Raw genomic sequence first — 24,594 nt, forward strand, 5'->3', positions numbered from 1 at the left:
AAAATGTACTGACAAACAAAGACATAAAACAGCAGTGGGAAACATTTAAAACGGTGATCAATGGAGTCCAGGAGAAATATATCCCACTAAAAAGCAAGAACATAGTAGCCAGTAATGACACACCATGGATGAATAAAGAAATAAGGGCAAAATTGAAACTAAAGAAAAAGGCATTCACTAAGTACGTACACAACAAATGAGAGGATGACAAAAGGGAGTACGAAAAGAAGTCAAAAAAACAATTAGGAAGGCAAAGAGAAAGTACAAAATTAAATTATCAAGGAATATAAAAAGAAATAGTAAGGTATTCTACAGACACATAAATAAAAAAAGAAAAATTAGGATAGGGATAGGGCCACTAAGGGTTACACAAGATAAACTCACAGGTAATGACAGCGAAATGGCAGAAATATTAAATAATTACTTTGCCTCAGTATTTACCAGGGAGACTAATATGGTGGGCAGGACATTAGAAGAAGAGATCAAAAAAGATATAAAGATATTTAAGATAGAAAGGGTGGGGGGAGATAATTGATAAACTAATCAAATGTGGAGAGGATAAAACCCTTGGTCCAGATGGATTGCATCTCCGCATATTAAAAGAAGTTAGGGAAGAGAGCACATGCACAATTACATATATATGGAAGTTCATAAGAAAAGGGAATAGTGCCAGAGGACTGGCAGACAGCTAATGTGATTCCTATATTTAAAAGGGGAGATAGAACAAGTCCAGGGAACTATCGACCAATTAGCTGAACGTCAGTGGTAGGAAAAATAATGGAATCCTTATTCAAAGTTGTAATAGAAAAACATCTAGAAACCAAAAATATAATAAAGAATAGTCAGCATGGATTTCAAAAGGGAAGATCATGCTTGACCAACCTTATTGAATTCTTTGAAGAAGTAACAGAAAGGGTAGACCAGAGTAATGCAGTAGATGTAATATATTTAAATTTTCAAAAGGCCTTCGATAAGGTACTGCGTAGTAGACTCATAACTAAGGTTGGAGCATGTGGAGTCGGGACAAGTAGCAGAATGGGGATAGCAAGCTGGCTACAAAATAGAAAACAGAGAGTAGGAGTTAAAGGTAGTTACTCAGACTGGCAAAAGATGCGAAGTGGTGTTCCACAAGGATCAGTGCTGGGACCACTGTTGTTTACCATTTACATAAATGATTTGGACTTGAGAATCGGAAATACAATTTCAAAATTTACAGACGACACCAAATTCGGGGGTATAGTTAATACAGAGGAGGACATTAATAAACTTGCAGAATGGATGTGTAATTGGCAAATGAATTTCAATATAGATAAGTGTGAGGTGGTACATTTTGGCAGGAAGAATAAGGAGGCCATATACTCCTTGGAAAATTAGAGTCTAATTGGAGTATAGGAGCAGGGGGATCTGGGGACACAGATATACAAATCACTAAAAATAGCGACACAGGTTAATAGGCCACAAAAAAAGCAAACAAAACACTGGGATTCATTTCTAGAGGGATAGAATTGAAAGCAGAGAAGTTATGTTAAGCTAGCATAGAACTTTGGTTAGACCACATTTGGAGTACTGTACACAGTTCTGGTCTCTATGATAAAAAGGAGACGGTACAAAAAAGATTTACTAGGATGATACCAGAACAGAGAGGTTATACCTATCAGGAAAGATTGAACAGGCTGGGGTTCTTTTCTCTAGAAAAGAGAAGGCTTAGGGGTGACCTGATAGAGGCCTTTAAGATAATGAAAGAGTTTGATAGGGTATACGTTGAGAAGATGATTCCACTCCTGGGAGACCAGAACTAGGGGCCATATATATAAGGACTGTACATGACAATATCTTCCCATTTAAGGTTCTGTTTCAAGGCCTGCCTTACTGCCAGCATTCCAAAATATATCCTTCTGCTCTCTACATGCCCACTATTAAGTCCAATGGGGAATTCAGGAGAAACCTCTTTACCCAGAGAGTGGTTACAATGTAGAACTCTCTACCACAAAGAGTAGTTGAGGTGGCTAGCATTGATGCCTTTAAGGGAAGCTAAATAAACACATGAGGGAGAAAGGAATAGAAGGTAATGTTGATGGGGTTGGATGAAGAAGGGTGGGAGGGGGCTGATGTGGAGCATAAACACTGTCATGGATCTGTTGGGCCGAATGGCCTGTTTCAGTGCTGTACATTCTAAGTAATTCTGTGTAGTTAATGCACATTGATCTACATTGTTTGCCTGTCTTCTTCATGTATCACTCGATGAAATAACTTGTATAAACTACTCTGTATAGGTATTTTGATTTTTGAGGGGATACTAATACAATGATCGGTACCTTGGCCAAAGTGGGTCCTACTGCAGAGGGCCGTGAAGTGGCCATGCTTTCCACAGTTATCTGCTGTTCAGGCAGGCAGTTATGTAGCTGATGTGATTCGTGGGCTCCATTGGACACTCCAAACAGTACAGGCTGCTTAGCACACTCTCAAATGACTACATAAATTGCTGATGATTGCTTACAAACTGCAGTAGCAAGCATGCCCTGTGAAGTCCAAATCTCTGGGCTCACTAACTGAAGGAGCCCTGAACCTTGGCAGGTTGCACTTTCTTTTTCCTCCTTACTCTTGATCTGTGCTTCATCAAGTGTTCCCCCCTGCAACTCACTACCTGACCCCCAGAGTACATATACCTGTGCTGGTGCTTGCTAATGTAGGACTGGCACAAGGTGCTATGAGCTGCTTGGTTGAGGTTGATAATTTGGACAAACTAAACTTCTCCTGTTGGGCACCTAGAGAGCAGAAGAAGATATTTTGGAATGCTGGCAGTAAGGCAGGCCTTGAAACAGAACCTTATAAGGGAAGATATTGTCATGTATATAAATGTAAGTTGTTGTTGTTGAGAGACTGAATGAGTGAGTGAATAACAAGATAAGGGATGAAAAGCAATAGATGATACTAGCCATCAGCTTGGAGAAGTCACATGCCTTCCCCACCCCCAGCCCCTCAATTACCTCCACATCCAGAATCTCGAAGGCCTTCTCCTCATAAGAGTCAAGGATCCAGCGTTGGGGGACCCCTTCTGTCTGAAGATGTTGATGCCGGTTATGTGCGGCTTTCTCCTGCAAGCACATAAAACAGGGACATATGTTGTTATGAGGAATGTGAGAAAAGATGTATTTAAACTGAATGCTCAGACCAGCAGACACTTTATGTGACTGTGTGAACATGCATTATCCAGGTATCTGGTTTGGGCAGTGTGCTCGATGATTGTTTGCATCACTTAATGAGAGACAGAAAGACAGATAGAGAGAGAGAGAGAGAGAGAGAAAGAACTTTCATTTATAAGGCATCTTTCAGGACATCCCAAAGCACTTCACAGCCAATGAACTTCTTTTGAAGGGCAATGTAGGCAAGCAGGGCAAAAGCCTTGGCCTACTGACAATGCAGAATGTCATGGGAAAAGATGGGCATGCACATGCGTTTAGAAAATGTGTGAGTGTTGTATATTGTTCCTCTGAGATGCAGCAAGAAGCTTACACTTAAGTGCTATTAAGATGCATTGTAAGGCAACATTGTGGAAGAAAAGAAAGAAAAATAGAACTTGTAAAAATAAAGTGCCTTTCTTAACCTCATGATGTCCCAAAATACTTCATTGCCAATTAAGTACTTTTGATGTGTAGTCACTGTCGTAATGTAGACAAATGCGGCAGCAAATTTGTGCACAGCAAAGTTCCGTAAACAGCAATGAAATAAATGATCAAGAGAGTTCGTTTTTTTTAAGTGATGATGGTTGAGGGATAAATGTTGGCCAGGATACGAGGAAAACTTTCCTGCTCTTCTTCAAACAGTGCCATGGGATCTTTGATATCCACCTGAGAGATGGATGTTCATATAACATCTCATCTGAAAGATGGCACCTCCAATAGTGCAGCATTCCTTCAGTACTGTATTAAATCATCAGCTCTGGGTGTGTGCTCAGGTCTCTGGAGTGAGGCTTGAATACATGACCTTCTGGTTCAAAGGCAAGAGTGCTACCACTGAGCCAAGGCTGATACATAAGGAGGCAAAATGTGAGCAAAATGTGGCCTCTTTGTGACTCCAGACCCACAGCAATGTGGTTGATTCTTAATTGCCCTCTGAAATGGCCTAGCAAGCCACTCAGTTGTAAAATCTTGCTAAAAAAAGTCATAATAAGAATAAAACCGGACGGACCACCCAGCATCGGACCACTAGGCACCGGACACGACAACGGTAAACCAAGCCCAGTCGACCCTGCAAAGTCCTCTGGGGACTTGTGCCAAAATTGGGAGAGCTGTCCCACAGACTAGTCAAGCAACAGCCTGACATAGCCATACTCACAGAATCATACCTTTCAGCCAACGTCCCAGACTCATCCATCACCATCCCTGGGTATGTCCTGTCCCACCGGCAGGACAAACCAACCAGAGGTGGCGGGACAGTGATATACAGTCAGGAGGGGGTGGCCCTGGGAGTCCTCAACATTGACTCTGGACCCCATGAAATCTCATGGCATCAGGTCAAACATGGGCAAGGAAACTTCCTGCTGATTACCAACTACCGCCCTCCTTCAGCTGATGAATCAATCCTCCTCCATGTTGAACACCACTTGGAGGAAGCACTTAGGGTAGCAAGGGCACAGAACGTACTCTGGGTGGGGGACTTCACTGTCCATCACCAAGAGTGGCTCGGTAGCACCACTACTGACCGAGCTGGCCGAGTCCTGAAGGAAATAGCTGCCAGACTGGGCCTGCGGCAGGTGGTGAGCGAACCAACACGATGGAAAAACTTACTTGACCCCATCCTCACCAATCTACCTGTCGCAAATGCATCTGTCCATGACAGTATTGGTAGGAGTTACCACCGCACAGTCCTCGTGGAGACGAAGTCTCGTCTTCGCACTGAGGATACCGTCCAATACGTTGTGTGGCACTACCACCGTGCTAAATGGGATAGATTCAGAACAGATCTAGCAGCTCAAAACTGGGCATCCATGAGGTGCTGTGGCCATCAGCAGCAGCAGAATTGTATTCCAACACAATCTGTAACCTCATGGCCCGGCATATTCCTCACTACCATTACCAACAAGCCAGGGGATCAACCCTGGTTCAATGAGGAGTGTAGAAGTGCATGGCAGGAGCAGCACCAGGCATACCTAAAAATGAGGTGCCAACCTGGTGAAGCTACAACTCAGGACTACATGCATGCTAAACAGCGGAAGCAACATGCTAAAGACAGAACTAAGCGATACCACAACCAACGGATCAGATCAAAGCTCTGCAGTCCTGCCACATCCAGTCGTGAATGGTGGAGGACAATTAAACAACTAACGGGAGGAGGAGGCTCTGTAAACATCCCCATCCTCAATGATGGCGGAGTCCAGCACGTGAGTGCAAAAGACAAGGCTGAAGCATTTGCAACCATCTTCAGCCAGAAGTGCCAAGTGGATGATCCATCTCGGCCTCCTCCCGATATCCCCACCGTCACAGAAGCCAGTCTTCAGCCAATTCGATTCACTCCACGTGATATCAAGCAAAGGCTATGGGCCCCGACAACATCCCGGCTGTAGTGCTGAAGACTTGAGCTCCAGAACTAGCTGCGCCTCTAGCCAAGCTGTCCCAGTACAGCTACAAGACTGGCATCTACCCGACAATGTGGAAAATTGCCCAGGTATGTCCTGTCCACAAAAAGCAGGACAAATCCAATCCGGCCAATTACCGCCCCATCAGTCTACTCTCAATCATCAGCAAAGTGATGGAAGGTGTTGTCGACAGTGCTATCAAGCGGCAATTACTCACCAATAACCTGCTCACCGATGCTCAGTTTGGGTTCAGCCAGGACCACTCAGCTCCAGACCTCATTACAGCCTTGGTCCAAACATGGACAAAAGAGCTAAATTCCAGAGGTGAGGTGAGAGTGGCTGCCCTTGACATCAAGACAGCATTTGACCGAGTGTGGCACCAAGGAGCCCTAGTAAAATTGAAGTCAATGGGAATCGGGGGAAAACTCTCCAGTGGCTGGAGTCATACCTAGCACAAAGGAAGATGGTAGTAGTTGTTGAAGGACAAGAGCAGTAGGCACATGGGAACACCACCACCTGCACGTTCCCCTCCAAGTCACACACCATCCCGACTTGGAAATATATCGCCGCTCCTTCATCGTCGCTGGGTCAAAATCCTGGAACTCCCTTCCTAACAGCACTGTGGGAGAACCTTCACCACATAGACTGCAGCGGTTCAAGAAGGCGGCTCACCACCACCTTCTCAAGGGCAATTCGGGATGGGCAATAAATGCTGGCCTCGCCAGCGATGCCCACATCCCATGAACGAATAAAAAAAAATAAGAACATAAGAACATTTAAATAGGAGAAGGAGTAGGCAATACCACACCACGAGCCTGCTCCGCCATTCAATATGATCATGTCTGATCTTTGACCTCAACTCCACTTTCCCACCCAATCCCTATATCCCTTGATTCCCTTAGAGTCCAAAAATCTATCAATCTCAGCCTTGAATATATTCAACCACTCAGCATCCACAGCCCTCTGGGGTAGAGAATTCCAAAGATTCACAACCCTCTGAGTGAAGAAATTCTTCCTCATCTCAGTCTTAAATGGCTGACCCCTTATCCTGAGACTATGCCCCCTAGTTCTAGACTCTCCGGCCAGGGGAAACAACCTCTCAGCATCTGTCTTATCAAGCCCCCTCAGAATCTTATATGTTTCAATGAGATCACCTCTCATTCTTCTAAACTCCAGAGAGTTTAGGCCCATTTTACCCAATCTCTCCTCATAGGACAACCCTCTCATCCCAAGAATTAATCTAGTGAACCTTCATTGCACCGCCTCTAAGGTAAGTATATCCTTCCTTAGGTAAGGAGACCAAAACTGCACGCAGTACTTTAGGTGAGGTCTCACCCTGTACAATTGTATTAAGACTTACATACTCTTGTACTCCAACTCCCTTGCAATAAAGGCCAACATGCCATTTGCCTTCCTAATTGTTTGCTGTACCTACGTACTAACCTTTTGTGTTTCTTGTACGAGGAGACCCAAATCTCTCTGAGCACCAACATTTAATAGTTTCTCACCATTTAAAAAATATTTTGTTTTTCTATTCTTCCTACAAAAATGAATAACCTCACATTTCCCCACATTATATTCCGTCTGCCACCTTCTCATTCACTCACTTAACCTGTCCATATCCTTTTGCAGATTTGTTGTGTCCTCTTTACTGCTTACTTTCCCACGTAGCTTTGTATCGTCAGCAAACTTGGATACATTACACTCAGTCCCTTCATCTAAGTCATTAATATAGATTGTAAATAGCTGAGGCCTACGCGCTGTTCCTTGCGGCACTCCACTAAATACAGCCTGCCAACCTGAAAATGACCCGTTTACCCCTACTCTCTATTTTCTGTCCGTTAACCAATCCTCTATCCAAGCTAATATATTACCCCCAACCCCGTGAGCCCTTATCTTGCGTAACCTTATCGAATGCCTTGTGAAAATCCAAATATAATACATCTACTGGTTCTCTTTTGTCTACCCTGCTTGTTACATCCTCAAAAAACTCTAATAAATATGTCTAACACGATTTCCCTTTCATAAAACCATGTTGACTCCGCCTAATTATATTATGATTTTCTAAGTGCCCTGTTACCACTTCTTTAATAATGGATTCCAGCATTTTCCGATGACTGGCGTCAGGATTACTGGCCTGTAGTTCCCTGTTTTCTCTCTCCCTCCTTTCTTGAGTAGTGGGGTTGCATTTGCTTACATAGGCAAATTTCCTTGAGATCAGCAAATGTTTACCTCCCCGGCTTCCAGATACTGTGTACAGCTGGTACTGCATTCACGCATCCAGCCACTTACATCTAGGCTGCTCTGGCACTCCTCTTCTTTGAAGGTTAGCCCTCAGCTTGAAAAAGGACCACCCTTCTTTGAAGGACTTCCTGCAACACCACTTTCAAATCATTATCAGTCCCATAATTTGCTTTTATTTTCCTGTACAGAATTTCACGTGGAGCCATACAAATGGGAAGCTGCATTGCTTATCCTCACAGTCCCCCTCAAGTTATACATCTTCTCCTTGACTTCATCATAAGTACACTAGATTTGTTACATGGTGGTTGATCTTAACTTTGTGCAATCGTGTATGTGCTTGTGAGATAGTCAATGGAAATAATAATCAGAAGAGATGTAAAATGGGCTTCCAATTCACTATCACCCATCAAAATTTATCCCATTGAGTTAATATTCTTTCCCCTTTTCTCCCGTGCCAGACATATCCTCTGTTTGTGGGTTCTGTGCCTTTCACCCCTCCCAAAACTAATTCTCCATCCCCTCACTGCACATACAAGAGCCTAGAGGGCATCATCACTAAATTTTACCTTCCTTTGACACTTTCTTTGCTTCATTCAGAATAATTTTTCTTAGTCACAACTAGATTCTGTAGCTGAAATTTTCTAATCAGCATTATCTTAACGTTGGTGTTGACCCATTTATTTTAAACGGTAAATCTCAGCGTTAATAAAGGCAATTGGACAATCCAGGCTTGCCTATTAACACGGTTAACAGCATTGTTAGATCACTAACAAGTGTCTCCACAGAACTATGGCAGGTGTATAATGATTGGGTCATCCGTTGTGCACCTGTTGCATCACATCCCATGTTGCAATAAGTGCTCTGCCAAAAATCACATGTTCCCGATAGGATGGTTAACACTGCTAGGAGCTAACACTCATTTCTGCCATTTTTTTGAATGTAAAGAATCTTACAACACCAGGTTATAGTCCAACAATTTTATTTGAAAATCACAAGCTTTCGGAGGCTTTCTCCTTCATCAGGTGAATGTGGGAATCCTTGAACGTTTCGCATTTATATTCAGAGAACAATACCTGGTGATTACAGATAATCTTTCCAACTGCCCGTTGTCAAGGCAATCAAAGTGTTCAGACAGAGAGGTGTTACCTACAGGACCACCGAATATACAAACGGCCAGAACACAAGACAGAGAAAGAGAGGGAGAAACATCCGAAAGGAAGAGAAAGACAGAGAATGACCCGTTGTATTAAAAACAGATAACTTTTATTCACTGGTGGGGTTACGTGTAGCATGACATGAACCCAAGATCCCGGTTGATGCCGTCCTCATGAGTGCGGAACTTGGCTATCAATTTCTGCTCGACGATTTTGCGTTGTCGTGTGTCTCGAAGGCCGCCTTGGAGTACGCTTACCTGAAGATCGGTGGCTGAATGTCCTTGACTGCTGAAGTGTTCCCCGACTGGGAGGGAACCCTCCTGTCTGGCGATTGTTGCAAGGTGTCCGTTCATCCGTTGTCGCAGTGGCTGCGTGGTCTCGCCAATGTACCATGCTCCGGGGCATCCTTTCCTGCAATGTATGAGGTAGACAACGTTGGCCGAGTCACAGGAGTATGAACCATGTACCTGGTGGGTGGTGTCCTCTCGTGTGATGGTGGTATCTGTGTCGATGATCTGGCATGTCTTGCAGAGGTTGCCGTGGCAGGGTTGTGTGGTGTCGTGGACGCTGTTCTCCTGAAAGCTGGGTAATTTGCTGTGAACGATGGTGTCGCAAAATCGTCGAGCAGAAATTGATAGCCAAGTTCCGCACCCATGAGGACGGCCTCAACCGGGATCTTGGGTTCATGTCACGCTACACGTAACCCCACCAGCGAATAAAAGTTATCTGTTTTTAATACAATGGGTCATTCTCTGTCTTTCTCTTCCTTTCGGATGTTTCTCCTTCTCTTTCTCTGTCTTGTGTTCTGGCCGTTTGTATATTCGGTGGTCCTGTAGGTAACACCTCTCTGTCTGAACACTTTGATTGCCTTGACAACGGGCAGTTGGAAAGATTATCTGTAATCACCAGGTATTGTTCTCTGAATATAAATGCGAAACGTTCAAGGATTCCCACATTCACCTGATGAAGGAGAAAGCCTCCGAAAGCTTGTGATTTTCAAATAAAATTGTTGGACTATAACCTGGTGTTGTAAGATTCTTTACATTTGTCAACCCCAGTCCATCACCGGCATCTCCACATCATTTTTTTGAATGAGGAACGTAATTTCCTCCTCTAGTCTATTAGCCTTTTGCAAATTAACTAATGAGTGACTCAGTTGTGGGCATTGCATTTTGGACATTTATATTTTGAAATGGTTGAAATAATTTTCATTCACTTTTATGATACTTCAATTTTTATGAATATTCCATGAATCATTTTAATTACAGAATAATAAAATATTCTTTAAAACTTTTTTTTTCAGTTTGTTCCCCTTTTCTTTTCTCTTGAAAGTGCTGACCCTTGTTGAGGTTCCATGAATGCCACCAGCCTTCTGGCACCTTATCCAAGCAGCCGTTCTTCATGTGTGAGCCTAGCCAGTGAGTATGGGCAGTGTACTTCTCCTTGGAGGACATCATGTGTATGTTCCAGCAGAGGCCCCTGAATGGCAATCAAAAGCAGGAACTTTGGATGATTTTCCTCTCCTTAGCCCAGCTGCACTGAAGACAATCCTGGCAACCTAAATGCTGCCCTGGCTGAGATCAGCTAGCTCAGCATAGATGTTAGATCCGTTTGGCATTCATTACACTGCATTTGTGCACAAATCTATCAATTGAAGAATATTCTAGTAAATACCTATTTATACAAGTGCATTTTCCTATGTAACAGTCACTGCACTGCAAAGGGCAATTCATTGTGTAAAGGACTTTGAAATATTTCTACATATAAATGCAAGTAATATTTATTTTATGTTAACTCTATTTTTCTGATGCTCCACACAATTTTCGAAAACTCTAAACTGATACAAAGATTATACTATAGGCACGATGATAAATGTAAGGGAGGCAGTATTTCTTAGAGAGATACTGCAGATTTGGCAAGATTATATAGCTGCTGGATGTAATGCATGGTGTGTTCAGAGGAAGCAGTCTGAACATCAGATGGTTCGTGGGCGTTAAAAAAGGTTGGTATTGATGATGGAATGAAGAGGTTGTGAAAGAGGTTAATGTTGCTGTCAGAAATTACACAGGCAAGTCAAAGAGGTCAGTATGGAGGTCACAGTGTGAGAAGGTGTAAGACATGATATATGAGCATTGGAAAATAAAATGGAACAAAGGAATTTGAAAAGTGTCATTATACTCTAAAACCTTATTGTGACCATTAACAATCTGAATTTCATCACAATTCATGCTTTTATTTCTCTTGTTAACTACAATACTTTTGGGTTTATTATTTATCAGCATGGACAATTTAACAGCCTTTCACCCTTTACTACATTTGAATGTAATCCCATTATATTGTAATTGAACATAATATTTTAGGGAACAAAATCATCAGCGAGTTATGAGCTGCATGAAGAAGAAATTGGCTGGAAAAATGTTGGTGCATGGTGGTTAATGATCAGTTCCACGAAACTGAGACAGACACAGGTGCCTTCAGTTCTTGGCGTGAGCCATGTCAAATGAGGAGGCTTAAGCTAATGTTGTGGCATCCCCAAGCATGGCTCAGGGAAAATTAAATGGGATAACACATCTGGGTAGTCCTTGACAATTATCTAGCAGGAGGTCACAAGGGGTAGTGGTGGTGACTGTGTGCCCATCTTTTCAGTTACACAAAAGAGTTAGAGCATACAAATAAAGAAAGGGATAAAAGAAGAAAAGTTACTCAAAACTGCACCCATGACAAAATAAAGTTAAAGTGGATGTTACAAGTTATAGCATAGTTGGGGTATAAAAATATACAAAAATTCAAAATTCTCTGAAAGTAACCATTTTTCTGCTGACTTCTGTCACATCAACTTTGGAAAGCTAATCTATATCTGCTTGAAGATTCTTGGAAATGCAGATTAAATTGCTTTCCAAATTAAAGCTATAACTGTATTTATAAAATCCATAACTAAAACTACAACATTAAACCAGATTGAAATTCTTGATAGTTCATAAAGAACGTGGCATTGAAAATTTTGTAAATACTGGGGCAGAAATCACTCCTGAAATAATGGAGGAGCTCAACAGCACTCTGTTGTTATGGCGAATTGAAGGAGCAAGTTCCTGCGTTTGTACATGCGCAGTGAAATGTGGAAATCTGAAACTTGCTCCTAGTGGTTTGCCTAGTGGCTGGCAATATGACAGCTTTGAATTAAAGGGACATAGCATGCTGCAATCAGACAAATCATTGAAAAAGTGCAACCTTGCTTATCTGCCCAGCTGTAAAGTAACTAATTACGCCACCAAACAGGTACGATTAAAAATACAGGTTTGAACTAAGTTTTAACAGCGTGGTAAGTCTTAATGACTGCCAAACAACTAAAAATTAACTTTTTAAAATGTGGAGTCTCGTATTACTCCTTATTTTAATAGTCTTCGGTCATTAATTTTTAAAAAATTATTAAGTTAAAAATGTCTTTTTACTTTTCCCTTCTGTCTCTTATTTAATTCAATTATTTCTTTGGCTTTTTATTTAAAAAAATTTTAAAAATTTATTTACAATTACATACAGAATACTAACTTTCAATGAATGACGTCTGCTTGCCTGTTTGAGCAATGCAGCCTGAATCTGTGGGTGCGACTTTTCTTTCTGACAGATATTGTGGCCGTGTCTTCTCCTCTCACAGACTTTTCCAGCCATGGCAATTCAGGCTGCTCAGAGGCTGGGTCGTTAGCGCACAATTTTTTTAAAGTTCAAATTCAAGCAATTCGACGTACAGAGCCCGCAATAAGTAATTTTGTTAATTTAATTCGCAGGAGCGGTGGTGACCGTTGCCTCGCCACTCTGAGCGTTTTCTGGCCCGATATATTGAGCGCATGACGCTAATACTGATGCAGAGTTTAAAGTTACTGAAGCATTGGAATACTTATTACCATAACTGGTGAGCCATACTGATTGTCAGTATTTCCAGCTGCATGTCTTTAGAATTGATAGACGATATTAGTATAAAGCTGGCAGCTTTGAATAAATCATTGTAATTTATTCCAAGGTTCAGCTTTTTCTTTTTTTTTATCTCCATGTTGCAGTTGGAATGACTAATAAAATATATATACAAAATATATATATCTTTATACAAAATAATATGCATCTTGATAAAAGTATATATATATAGATGAATATATGTAATTGAATACCCAATGAATTGTAAGTCAATAAATGGAACAAGCAGTAAGATTAGTTAGGCTAATTTTATGACTACGCATATGTATTCTCCTTATGAAGACTAAGGTAAAAAAAAGTTTGTGTATCTGGAACCTTAGTTTTTTCTATTGATGCTAGGTGTGGCTAGATGCAAAGAAATCACCTTCATGACATGATTAGTCGTAAACATATTCACCTTATAATTTCAAAGATTGCGATCAATAAGTAAGCATTTCTTGTATGTGTAGCATTGATTTGACTTTTAAGTCCTAACTGATTATTAGGAACTGAGGTGAAGAGTGACTGTGATTGTAGTACCCTAATTGCAATTTTAACGTACAAATGGAATGAGCTTGCACCGTACATGTTAGTCCCAGTTGTACTGGTCATTGAGCAGCCTAACCATTCGTCCCTAACGGGAATGCTACAGACCACTCAGGGAAAGGGAAGCTTTTTTGTTTTATTTTTAAGAATAATCTTCCTGTCTGCTGTCAGCCCATTCTTGCCTCCCGGGATCCGCTCCACCCTCAACAGGCCCTACCTACTGGCCGGCTCCGTGGAGAAGTCAGCCGACTTTCTGTCATCCAAAACAGGCAAGCTGCGAAGGAGCGCCCATTTGCTGCCTGCAGCTCGCCAGTCATATTCAAACAAGGCCCGAAACTGAAAACGGTTCTGATCTCCAGACTGGCCTTAGGCAGTTGCCGTGGGTGCACCGCCGACTTTGCGCCCATTTTGGGCCGTGGTTGAAAATCCCCACCAAGTGTATTTTGGGTGCCTTCACATCAGTATCACACTATGCATTTGCGTTGATCTGAAAACAAAACTACATTTCATTGACACAAGCTGTCTAGCATAACTGGCCAATCAAATTCAACTCATCCCTAATAAGAAAAAGAAATATGACAGTAACACTAGTAAAATCTGATTTTAAGTTTACCATTAGAATTTTTATAAAGATTCGCTGCTTTTCAAAAACATTGGCATTAGTAATTTACAAGGCAAATTAACTAAACATTTCCATGCATTTTGACCCTGATGAATTCAGGAAGAAGCTTTCTGTCGTCCTGCTGTTCATTTTGAAAATAGAGAATATACACGTTCGAGCTGAGGATCACAGCATAAACCTGATATTCATTTAATATATGAAGGCCAAGAGCGGATTGTTAGCACCCAAGCTCTGCTAACTCAGGAGTTGGGATCTGTGTCTACATTTTGTGAAAGAGCCTAGTGCATTTTCAATTTAAAAACAATGCTGTTTGTTCTCAGTTCTCATATTGGAGGTTATGTCAGGAATTTTGCTGCTATTTACAGTCAGTTGTGAAAACAGTACAGCTTCTGACTGGGAAAAAGGATTTCCCAATAGGAATTCCTCCATTCCTATATTATGAAAAGGAACAGGAGTAGGCCATAAGGCCCCTCGAGCCTGCTCCGCCATTCAATAAGATCATGGCTGATCTTTGGCCTCAACTCCACTTCCCCGCCCGATCCCAATATCCCTTGATTCCCCTGGAGTCCAGAAATCTATCTATAGTATGAGTATACTCAACCACTCAGCATCCACAGCCTTCTGGGGTAGTGAATTCCAAAGATTCACAACCCTCTGAGTGAAGAAATTCTTCCTCATCTCAGTCTTATATGGCTGACCCCTTATCCTGAGACCATGCCCCTTAGTTCTAGACTCTCCAGGCAGGGGAAATGGCAGGGGAAATAACCTCTCAGCATCTACCCTGTCAAGCCCCCTCAGAATTTAATATGTTTCAATGAGATCACCTCTCATTCTTCTAAACTCCAGAGAGCATAGACCCATTCTACTCAATTTCTCCTCATTGGATAATCCTCTCATCTCAGGAATCAATCTAGTACCAGCACCTGCCCAAGGAAGAAGACAAAGATATGGAAACAGCTAGATTGGAATGAGACGTTGTATAAGACGCTTATTCCCTACAAGCAGATACTCACTCACCAGAGTTTACAGATCAAGAAGGTCTTACTTACTTTGATTTTTTAAATGACAGTGCTTTAAAAGGCTGTGCTTCCCTCTGGAGGCTATTGAGGGATATGTCAACTGCTGGCTGAATACTTGCAGCCCACTTCCATTAGGTGAACAGCATTGTCCGAAACAGTCAAAGTCATCACCCCTATTAATTTCTTTACAATTAGACCCGCCCATAGTGGTATCATGTGACCTTTGTCAGATTAGTCAGGCAGCAGCTCCCCACTGCAGCAAGAAAGTGACTGATTCAGCAGGCTGCACAATTCATATCCTTCCCAGCGGAACCAGAGAAACGAAGAGAGGGTTATCCTGTTCTAAGATTGCCAGGGTGCAAGGAGCAATTGTTAGAACAATTTGTCACTCAAAGCCTCACATGACAACGCACTCAATTTTATGAACAGAAAAGACCCAATATTTTATAATATTCTATTAATCTGTAGCTAGTGGGCGATACCAATCACCTTATCCTTCAAGTGAATGCCCGATATTCAGAAATCTGTCGTAACACTTTCATTATGTAACAATCTACCATACCAGTCCTCATGATACAGACTCATGTATCAGGATGGTTGACTGGTGATCGGGGCAGTCATGGCCTATAGCGCCATTAAGGCTTCCACGGACAGAGGGTGAAAGCAGTGATAATGAGGCCGATGTCAGTACAAGAAATGTCATGGAACTAATTCTAAGGCCTGGATATTAATTCGGAGCCGGGAAGAGAGCGGGGGTGGGGGGTAGGGGGGAGGGTTTTCAGACAGGAAACGCAGTAATGGTTTCCCACAGGGTTTCCCTCACGTCATGATGATTTTGACAGTAGGTTGTCTTTAAAAATTTTTCAACAGATTTCGCACCCAACAGCCAGCCAGATTGACAGACTGGCTGCTTGTTGGGCAGAAAAGCAGCTGAGGAAAAATAAGATCTGGATGAGGAAGGGGGGGATCAGGAGAGATCGGGTCTTCAGGGTTTGGATGGGGGTGTCAATAGTGGGGGATGGGGGAAGTCGGACATCGTGGGGGAGGTCGGCCGTTCGCGGGGTGTTTAAATGGTAAGCTTGGTGAGCCGCGGGGAAGCACTCCTGCTCCTCCTGGCCCATAAGCAATGCAATAAAGGCATTTACCTCATGTATTTAAGGGGAAGCTATTTAAACACATGAGGGAGAAAGGAATAGAAGGATCTGCTGATAGGCTTAGATGCAGTAGGGAGGGGGGAGGCTCGTGTGGAACATAAACACTGGCATGGACCTGTTGGGCTGAGTGACCTATTTCTGTGCTGTACATTCTACGTAATTCTATGCAATACAGCCCTTCGTGCCTGCTTTTACCCGCCATGATTCCCACAGCTCAGGAAACCTGTGCTGGAGGAGTTAAATTCTAATGCCTGTTAAGTGCAATTTAAAACCTTCTCATTAACATGTGATAAACAGATAAATTGCTCTGATAAGTACCCATCCGCCTGTACTAATTATCGACCCGCCTCTGGTGAGTAGATTACTCGCAAGCAGTCAAACCCGCCTCCGTTAAACCTGGAAGTGGGCGTGTTGGAGCTGGGTTGTGGTTGTGCTGTAAAATTCTATTATTGTAACTTCCCACTCGCCCCTGACCCACCCGTTTTTAAAGATGTCCTACTGTCAAAATCATCATGAGGTGTGGGAAACCCTTACTTCCGGGTTTCCCGTCCGAAAATCCTCCCCTCCCCCCCCCAACCCCGCTCTCTTCCCGGCTCCGAGTTAATATCCAGGCCATTGTATCTCTGCAAGCAGCAGAACTTTTTGAAGTGGTATGTGCAGGGTATAACTGTGCCCCATTGCATTTTTGCTGTGTTGTATGCAAGAATGCCAGTGAAAAGCAGTAAATGCTCTCTCCATAGTCTCTCACTGAGGGTGCAAAAGAGAAACATTGCCACTGCAGCCACGCCCTCAATGGGTGAAAAGCAAGCATGACACAAAGGAGGGTACACTTACGGTAGCACTTTGCTGGATACCTTAAAAGATCTTTCTCATTTACTGCTAGGTTCAATATACCTGAAAGTCTGCATTCACGCTCTCAGCCACCTCCTTCCAACTTATATTTCTGTCTACACAGCAGAATGTCCTTCTTCTCCAAAAAGAGCACCCATGTTTTCCATGTGCAGGGTGCTTACTCAAAGTAAGGGGAGGGAGTTGCTTTGCAAAATATGGCAAGGCCGGCATTCTCTACCCTTGGCATGGGTGTGTTCATGCCACGTGCAAGTGCAGACCCGATTTTTCCAGACTTGTAAAAATAGAGCTGTACACTACCATTACCAGAAACTTGATTTGACAATGTACAAGATATCTTTCTATCTGTTCTGAGTCTGACAGTATATTTATTCTGCTTGTTTAAAATTAGTGGCTTAATACCACTAAAATTGTGGAGGGAAGAATTTCATTCAAACAGGTTAAGCATTTGTATGGTAGGTGCAATTTTTAGCACCTTTGAATTTGAGCACTGATGTCATTATAATAGAGCAGACAGCGAAGACAACATTTTTACATTTAATTGGGAATATTTTTAACTTCAGAAAACTGAAATTCAAATTCAATATTTTAGTCCTAATTTTACCCCCCTCACCACAGCCGTTGAGAATGAGGTATCTGAGGGGTTAAAATCCTTGCAGTAAGCTACTCAAGCCATCCTCGCTGGCCACATGCCATGTGCCCTTTTAACAAGTGCATTCTGGGCACCCAGCAAGGCCCTGGCACCAGGTGGGCGGGGGCCTCGTTGAAATTCAAAAGTTGGGATCTGATGACGGCATTCAAACCCCAACTATATTTTAACACTGGACATCCATGTTCGGCTCCCAACGCGAAGGAGCAGCAGGCCCAGAAGAGGATCAAAAATATACGTCATTTATTTTTTTAAAGATTTCCTTGTGGGCCAGGAGGAGCAGGAAGGCCCCACGAGGAAACCTAGAGCTTGGGGTTTCCCTCTCTTGACCGCGATCTCCTAACATCCCCACACCCCCCCCCCCGCATTTACCTGACTGCTGGGGACTATTCCCGCAGGTCCCTAGCCGCAGTCTCCTGCCGCACTCGCCCGACTCCTGCCCGCCAGCCTAACATCATTGACGCTAGGTTCAGGTGGAAGTCGGGTCTGGTTTATTTAAATGACGCCCTGGAGCTAAAATGGCCCAGGCCTCACGTTGATGAGTTGTGGTGAACCTGACATGTGCCCCACTGGCCCCACACTGGTCCCTTGCGCCCAGTTAAAATCAGGGCTTTTGTTCTTATCATTTGTCAATTCACCTATATTTCATCACTGTTGGCAAAATGTTGCTGCTATTAATGGATAGAAATTAAAATTTTCCACTTTGGCATTCCTACTGCATATTCAGATGTGCGTATTGAAAAATATCACACATGCCACTCCCCACCCTGTAATTTACCATCCATTAAAATGAATGAATGGAAAATCACAGGGGTATCAAAATGGAAAACAGTCACCATTCTGCACCAACAGATTGGCAGTGGCAGCTGAGTAGAGAGTAATTTCATTCTTCACTAAAAATGTAATTTGTATAAGTTTTGGATGTGTTCAATTTCACTGATCATACAGGAAAAAGAACAGATGCAGGGTACCCAGATGCTTGAAAAATGACAGGCACTGGTGGGAGAATCATTAATTATATAGCTCCCTTGGTCAGGATGATTAATTTGCTAGATTACTTAGTTTGATTGCACAATTTTGTCCAGGGTCCTGTAATCTGCTCTGAAAAGTGAGACCCCCAATTTGTAAGTAAGAGAAATAAAAGTACAGAGTAAGTTATATCCAATAGTAGAGGAGGTCATGATCTGCCCAGTGCCCTGGTAAATTTAAATCTGCAATCCATCCATATTAAGGGCTTTAACATACAATATTTGATAAAGATTTGAATTAAGTTGTTAAATTTTTCTAAAAGTTTTGGAACTGCCTGAGGAAAAGAACCTAACAAATTATCAATTTGAGGATAATATCCTAAAAGTTGTACATGTTAATAGACATTTGTAGTTTTTTTCTGTTAGTGTATTTTATGGTTTCAGCACCATTGGAAGTTTGTGACCTCTCTGTCCTTGGCCATCTGAACTATTCCAGTGAAGTTCAGCGCAAGGTCGATAAACAGCACCTCATCTTTCTACTAGGCACTTTGCAGCCGTTTGGCCTTAACATTGACTTCACCAACTTCAGACCTTAACCACCGCTCCCATTTTCTCACTGACACTAGTTGCTGGGAAAGTAGGATCAGTGTACCAGCACTTCTGGGCTTGGGGGAGGGAGCAGGTTGGTGCTTGAGATGAGGATCCTCCATTGGTACACCCCTGGTGTTGACCTGCCTTTTTCTTTCACCAGACTTCTGGGCCACTGGAGCCCGCTTTGCTTTGCCAGGTTTTCATGCACCCCAACTTAGCTAACCTGATTTAACTATTCACATATTCTTTGGGTTCTCTGACACTATTATCATTTCTGTCATTTAACCATCTCCTGTTCCCCAGCTAATCATTTTATGGCTCATTTTCTTTTCATTTATATATTTTTTTTGCCCTTTCTCTCACTCTGATTCTTTGTATAAGCTATTCATCTGTAATATCTTCCAGTTAAGCCTGAAAGTTCAACTTTTTTTTAAGAGACCCTGCCTGTTTTGCTGAGTGTTTCCAGCATTTTCTGTTTTGGTTCAGAATTCCCTGCTCACTTTGGTTGCTGCAAGCAAAATAACAGCTGGAAACAAAATGGTTGGAAGAAATGGAATTGAAAATAAAAAAAATTACAGTGCAAAAAATCTGACGTAAATGCAACAGTGAATTTAGATAGAATCAAACGGAAGGGGGCAATTTATATCCAATTTTCCTAGGTCAGCTGATTAGCATAAGTTATGGTGCGTATTTGAATGGATGTAAAGAGCAGACAAGGGGCTAGATTTTCCTTTGCCATATCAGTCGAAATCAGGCTTTTTGGGGCAAAATTCTAAGGGAAATCTAGGGAGGCCTACCACTGCCACCAGCACATCGGATATTTTCCCTTCCCCAGACAGAGGGATCTCAGCTGCCCAGCCCTTACATGCCCTGCTGCATTTAAATGACAGTATGGGGCTAGGCAACTCAGCAGACTTCCTTACCTCCTGCCTCAACTGCAGCTAACCGCAAGGGGCCACCAGGAGAGGGTTGTGGTGAACCTTAGTGCAGTGGTAGGAAGCCCACTTTGCAGAATGTTGGAGGGAGAAGGTCTAGTAGTGAGTTTCTTTCCTTCTGTTAAGGTCCCCTTACCTCGTGTTAGAGGACCCTTGCCTCACGGAGAGCCTATGCTGGATTTTCCATTGATTTACTGCACCTTTTGGGGCAATTTCAGGGTGCAAACCTGAGTAAAATGGAGTGGCAATGGCTGAAATCTGCCGCTAGAATATTGCACACAAATTGTCCTCTGAAAAAGCTGCAATTTTGCCCACCAATAATCTGTCCTACTGCATTAAAATGGGACTGATTACCTGGCTAACTCTCATTCCATTTTCCCCAAATTGCACCCCCAAACTCACCCCAAATTATTACCACCACTATCTAAGTGATGAGGAGTGATTTTCCAATAAGTGCTGGCAGTGATCACGTTTCCTACCATTGGAACCTACTTGGAAAATTACTATTTATTTGTCAGGTTTTTTTTTACAAGATACTTGTTCTTATATATTGGATAATCCTAGAAAAATTGACTTGTGTATGTGGATATTGGGACTTTGTTGAACAACTGACATCGGCAATCCTTAGTACCCATCATTTCTGATTATTCTGTTTTGAATTGCTTGTAGCCTAACAAGGTCTTCTCAAGTTGCAGTATAAACACTCAGTTATGCCATTTAAATGAAATTGTAATTCAAAGAAAAAGATTTGAAACAATTGTGATAACCACTGTACTAGGTCATAAGTTATAATGGGTAATTCTGTAATCCTGTGCTCCTAGTGGGGAGACACATTCACAGGAAGTGTGGGAGGGAGTTAAAGCAACAGAGGTGTGGATGATAGTAAAGTAGGGATGGAGATGGTTGATGTTTCGGAGGTGCAAGTAGGCAGTCTTGGTGATAGACTGGATGTGGGGTTTGAAGCCCAGATCAGGACTGAGCAGGACACTGACACTGAGAGGTAAAGCTGAGTATCATTGACTTACATTTGAAAGATGACCACATCCTTGTGGATAATATCGCTAAGTTATAACATATAGATAAATAGGAGGGGGCCGATGATGGGTTCCTGGGGCACGTCATATAACCATGCAGGCATAGGATATCAGGAAAACCAGTTGCAGGAGATGTACTGGCATTGTTAGGATAGGTAGGAGTGGAAATATGTAATGGACATGGACCACACAGAGAAGGCAATCGAGGAGGGTGGTATGGTTGATTGTTCCACAGGCTGCCAGCCTCTGGAGGAGAAACAATACAATATATAGCAATGAAGAAATCCTTAATTAAAAATTATAACTAGTGTACAAATCATTTATTTTTAGCAAATTTTTAATATTTTATGTTGGCACAAATGAAATTAATGTCCAGTTTTATTTTAATGATGAGAAATAGAGGCCCCGAAAAGCCACAGACAGGCACATGTTGGCATAAGTGCCAAGAAGCGCCTTCCTTGGACCTTTAATGCTCATCCCACCAAAGTTTGTTGTACCAGGGAGAGGTGCCTTAATTTCCCTACCATTGACAGGCACTTGTGCCACGATCAGCACTATCTGAGGCACCTGCCATTGCAACAAAGCTGTAAAGTCTGGCGGAGCTGGCCTGGCCGGGCTGGGAGGGTGATGTGTCTCCCCCAGAAACAAAGTACAGATGCCTCTGTGGTTCACTTTGTAAGGGGGATGCTATAAAAATTTTAAAGAAAAATTTGTTTGCAAGTCTCCGATGGTCCAGACCATGATCCAGGCCTGGACCCTAGGGGGCCCCTATATCTATCCCTGGCTCAGCCTGTACGTCTGCTCTTAGCAGACACAACTGTACCAATCATACCGGATGGTCTAATGAAGGCTTGAGATGTAGGAATTCCAACTTTTGGTCGTTTCTCAGATAAATCTGGACATTTTACTCTTGAAATTTAATTCATGCTGTCTTGCCACACTTAATATGACATTATTGAAATGTTTTAGACTGTAGAGGCACATTTCATCTATTTCATAATTGTTATCTGCAGTGTAAAACATTAATGCACATTATTGCTGAATATCAAATTAGATCATAAATTGCTAATAAAAAATACTGAAAATGCTGTTGTTTTACCTTGCAGTTGCATGCATCCTGTTAGGTAAATAAGAAAACTTGAGAATATTAGAAAGTGCATTTACTGTAAGCGTGTTAGATTGCTCAGTTTATATTCTTCCTACACAGTTTCACACAAAGAGGATATATGAACTAGTGTTACATTGTGACTGCTCAAAAACATGGAGGTTAATTTTTGCTGATTTCTAAAATGAATTGCAACTATTATGGAAAAGATTACCCACTAAGATAGTCTGTTAAAACATTCCTTTTTATTCTTTTCTTTCTTTAAGAGACAAGAATTTGACATGGCATGAACGATGGCTCAGCTGTACTACAAAAGAAGTGACAATGCACCATACAGAGACCGAATTTCTCTTCGAATTGTGAGAGCAGAATCTGAACTCTCTCCTGCAGAGAAGACTTACTTGAGTGCAGTTGAGAAAGGTGATTACGCAAGTGTCAAACAAGCACTTGAAGAAGCTGAAATTTATTTTAAAATCAACATTAATTGCATTGACCCTCTAGGACGGACTGCACTTCTCATAGGCATTGAGAATGAGAACTTGGAAATCATTGAACTTCTCCTGAGTTTCAGTGTGTATGTAGGAGATGCGCTTCTCCACGCCATCAGGAAGGAAGTCGTTGGAGCTGTTGAACTACTATTAAATCATAAGAAGCCTAGTGGGGAAAAGCAAGTAAGTTAAATAAAATATGAAAAGTACAACATGTATGGCATATCTGAACGGAATCTTATGGTCCATCATCTATCCAACAGCATATTATTTTTAATCTACAGGTTCCTTATTATAAAGTACAGTTCAAATGTTCAGAATTTTGAATCTACACCACAAATTGCATTGCCTAATTTATTTTGCTGCCATAATTTCATATAATGGAATGGGTTGAATAGATTCTACAAAGAGCATAGTTGAGACCTGACCCATTACATAGACAATGGAAAAGTTAATCAAACAGAAGGGGAAAATAAACATTTAATAATTGCACTCAAGGTATATTTTTAATGATTTGTACATTGGAATTTTAATAAGGGATTAATACATTTGTAAATAGTTATTTTGTTTGGGCTTTTACTTTATACCAAGAGTAAAATTCAAATTCATCTCAGTTTGTATGCATGGTTGCAGTTTGCTTTTCTATTTTTCCAATTATTTTAAAGAACTCTTCATATCATCATATATTCTAGAGGTACTTCAGTTTTTGGAGCAGAGATGAATTTCAGGAATGTGTGCTTTGTGCAATAGCACCACTGAATTCTTTTCTGTGATTGACAAGAAAGATCTTTCTGATCTGTGCTTTAGTAACTGATGCTGCTAGGTGGAACATGTTTTAATATTTTGGGCCGCGTAGCGCCAGTTGTGTATGGCGTCCAGAATGTGCGCGCACACTTCTAGTGCGACGTGCACCTGACGCCAACTTGGTAAAGGCACGCCCAGATAACAAACGCCAGCACCATGTAAAGTAGGAGCTATTGACTGAACGCATATTGCCATGCGTGCTCCACATCTCAACTCAGCCATCTTCATGAACAGAAAGGGGTTCCACTCCCTCAATGTGCAGCTGGTGTTTGACCACGCGCAGCGCATCATGCCTGTCAATGCTCCCTACCCTGGCAGCAGTCATGATTCCTTCATTCTGCGGCAGTCCAACGTCCCACCTATCTTTCAACCGGCACGGCAAGTCAAAGGCTGGCTACTGGGCAACAAGGGCTATCCCCTCCATGAGGTGGCTCATGACTTCGGTCAGGAATGCACAGACACATGCAGAGCAGACCTACAGTGAAAGCCATGCGGCCGCACAAAACGCCATTGAGCGCACCATAGGCATTCTAAAGCAATGCTTCCGCTACCTGGACTGTTCTGGAGGAGCCCTGCAGGACTCAGCTAAGTGGGTGTCAAAATTCGTCATTGTGCGCTTTGTGCTGCACAATCATGCCCTTGTGAGAAGATAGCTCTTGCCACCCCTATCTGGCAAAACTCTGGACCAGAGGCAGAGGAAGAGGCAGAGGAGGAGGACGAGATGGAAGAGGAAGTGGAGGAAGAGGCAAGGAGGCAACAAGGTGCGCAGGCGCTGTCTGCCAGGGCTCTGCGTGCTCACCTTATTAATGAGCGATATCAGTAACCTTAGTGACACCTCCCAAGTCACCAACAGTCCTACACTCCTCACCTTTCCTCTCCCACATGACCATCAAATCGCTCTCCATATGATTA

General features: G+C 42.3%; 1 protein-coding gene across 1 annotated transcript in view; it reads left to right on the top strand.

Moving 5' to 3' along the window:
* The first annotated feature begins 22,683 nt into the window (after nt 1-22,683).
* Nucleotides 22,684-24,594, top strand: part of LOC137322470 (short transient receptor potential channel 4-like) — a 43,309-nt gene continuing 41,398 nt past the window's right edge. The window contains exon 1 of the mRNA XM_067985390.1: nt 22,684-23,061. Within this exon, the coding sequence (XP_067841491.1) occupies nt 22,684-23,061 (378 nt within the window). The remainder of the gene's footprint in view (nt 23,062-24,594) is intronic.

Source organism: Heptranchias perlo, chromosome 6, assembly GCF_035084215.1.
Source record: "Heptranchias perlo isolate sHepPer1 chromosome 6, sHepPer1.hap1, whole genome shotgun sequence".
NCBI lineage: Eukaryota > Metazoa > Chordata > Chondrichthyes > Hexanchiformes > Hexanchidae > Heptranchias > Heptranchias perlo.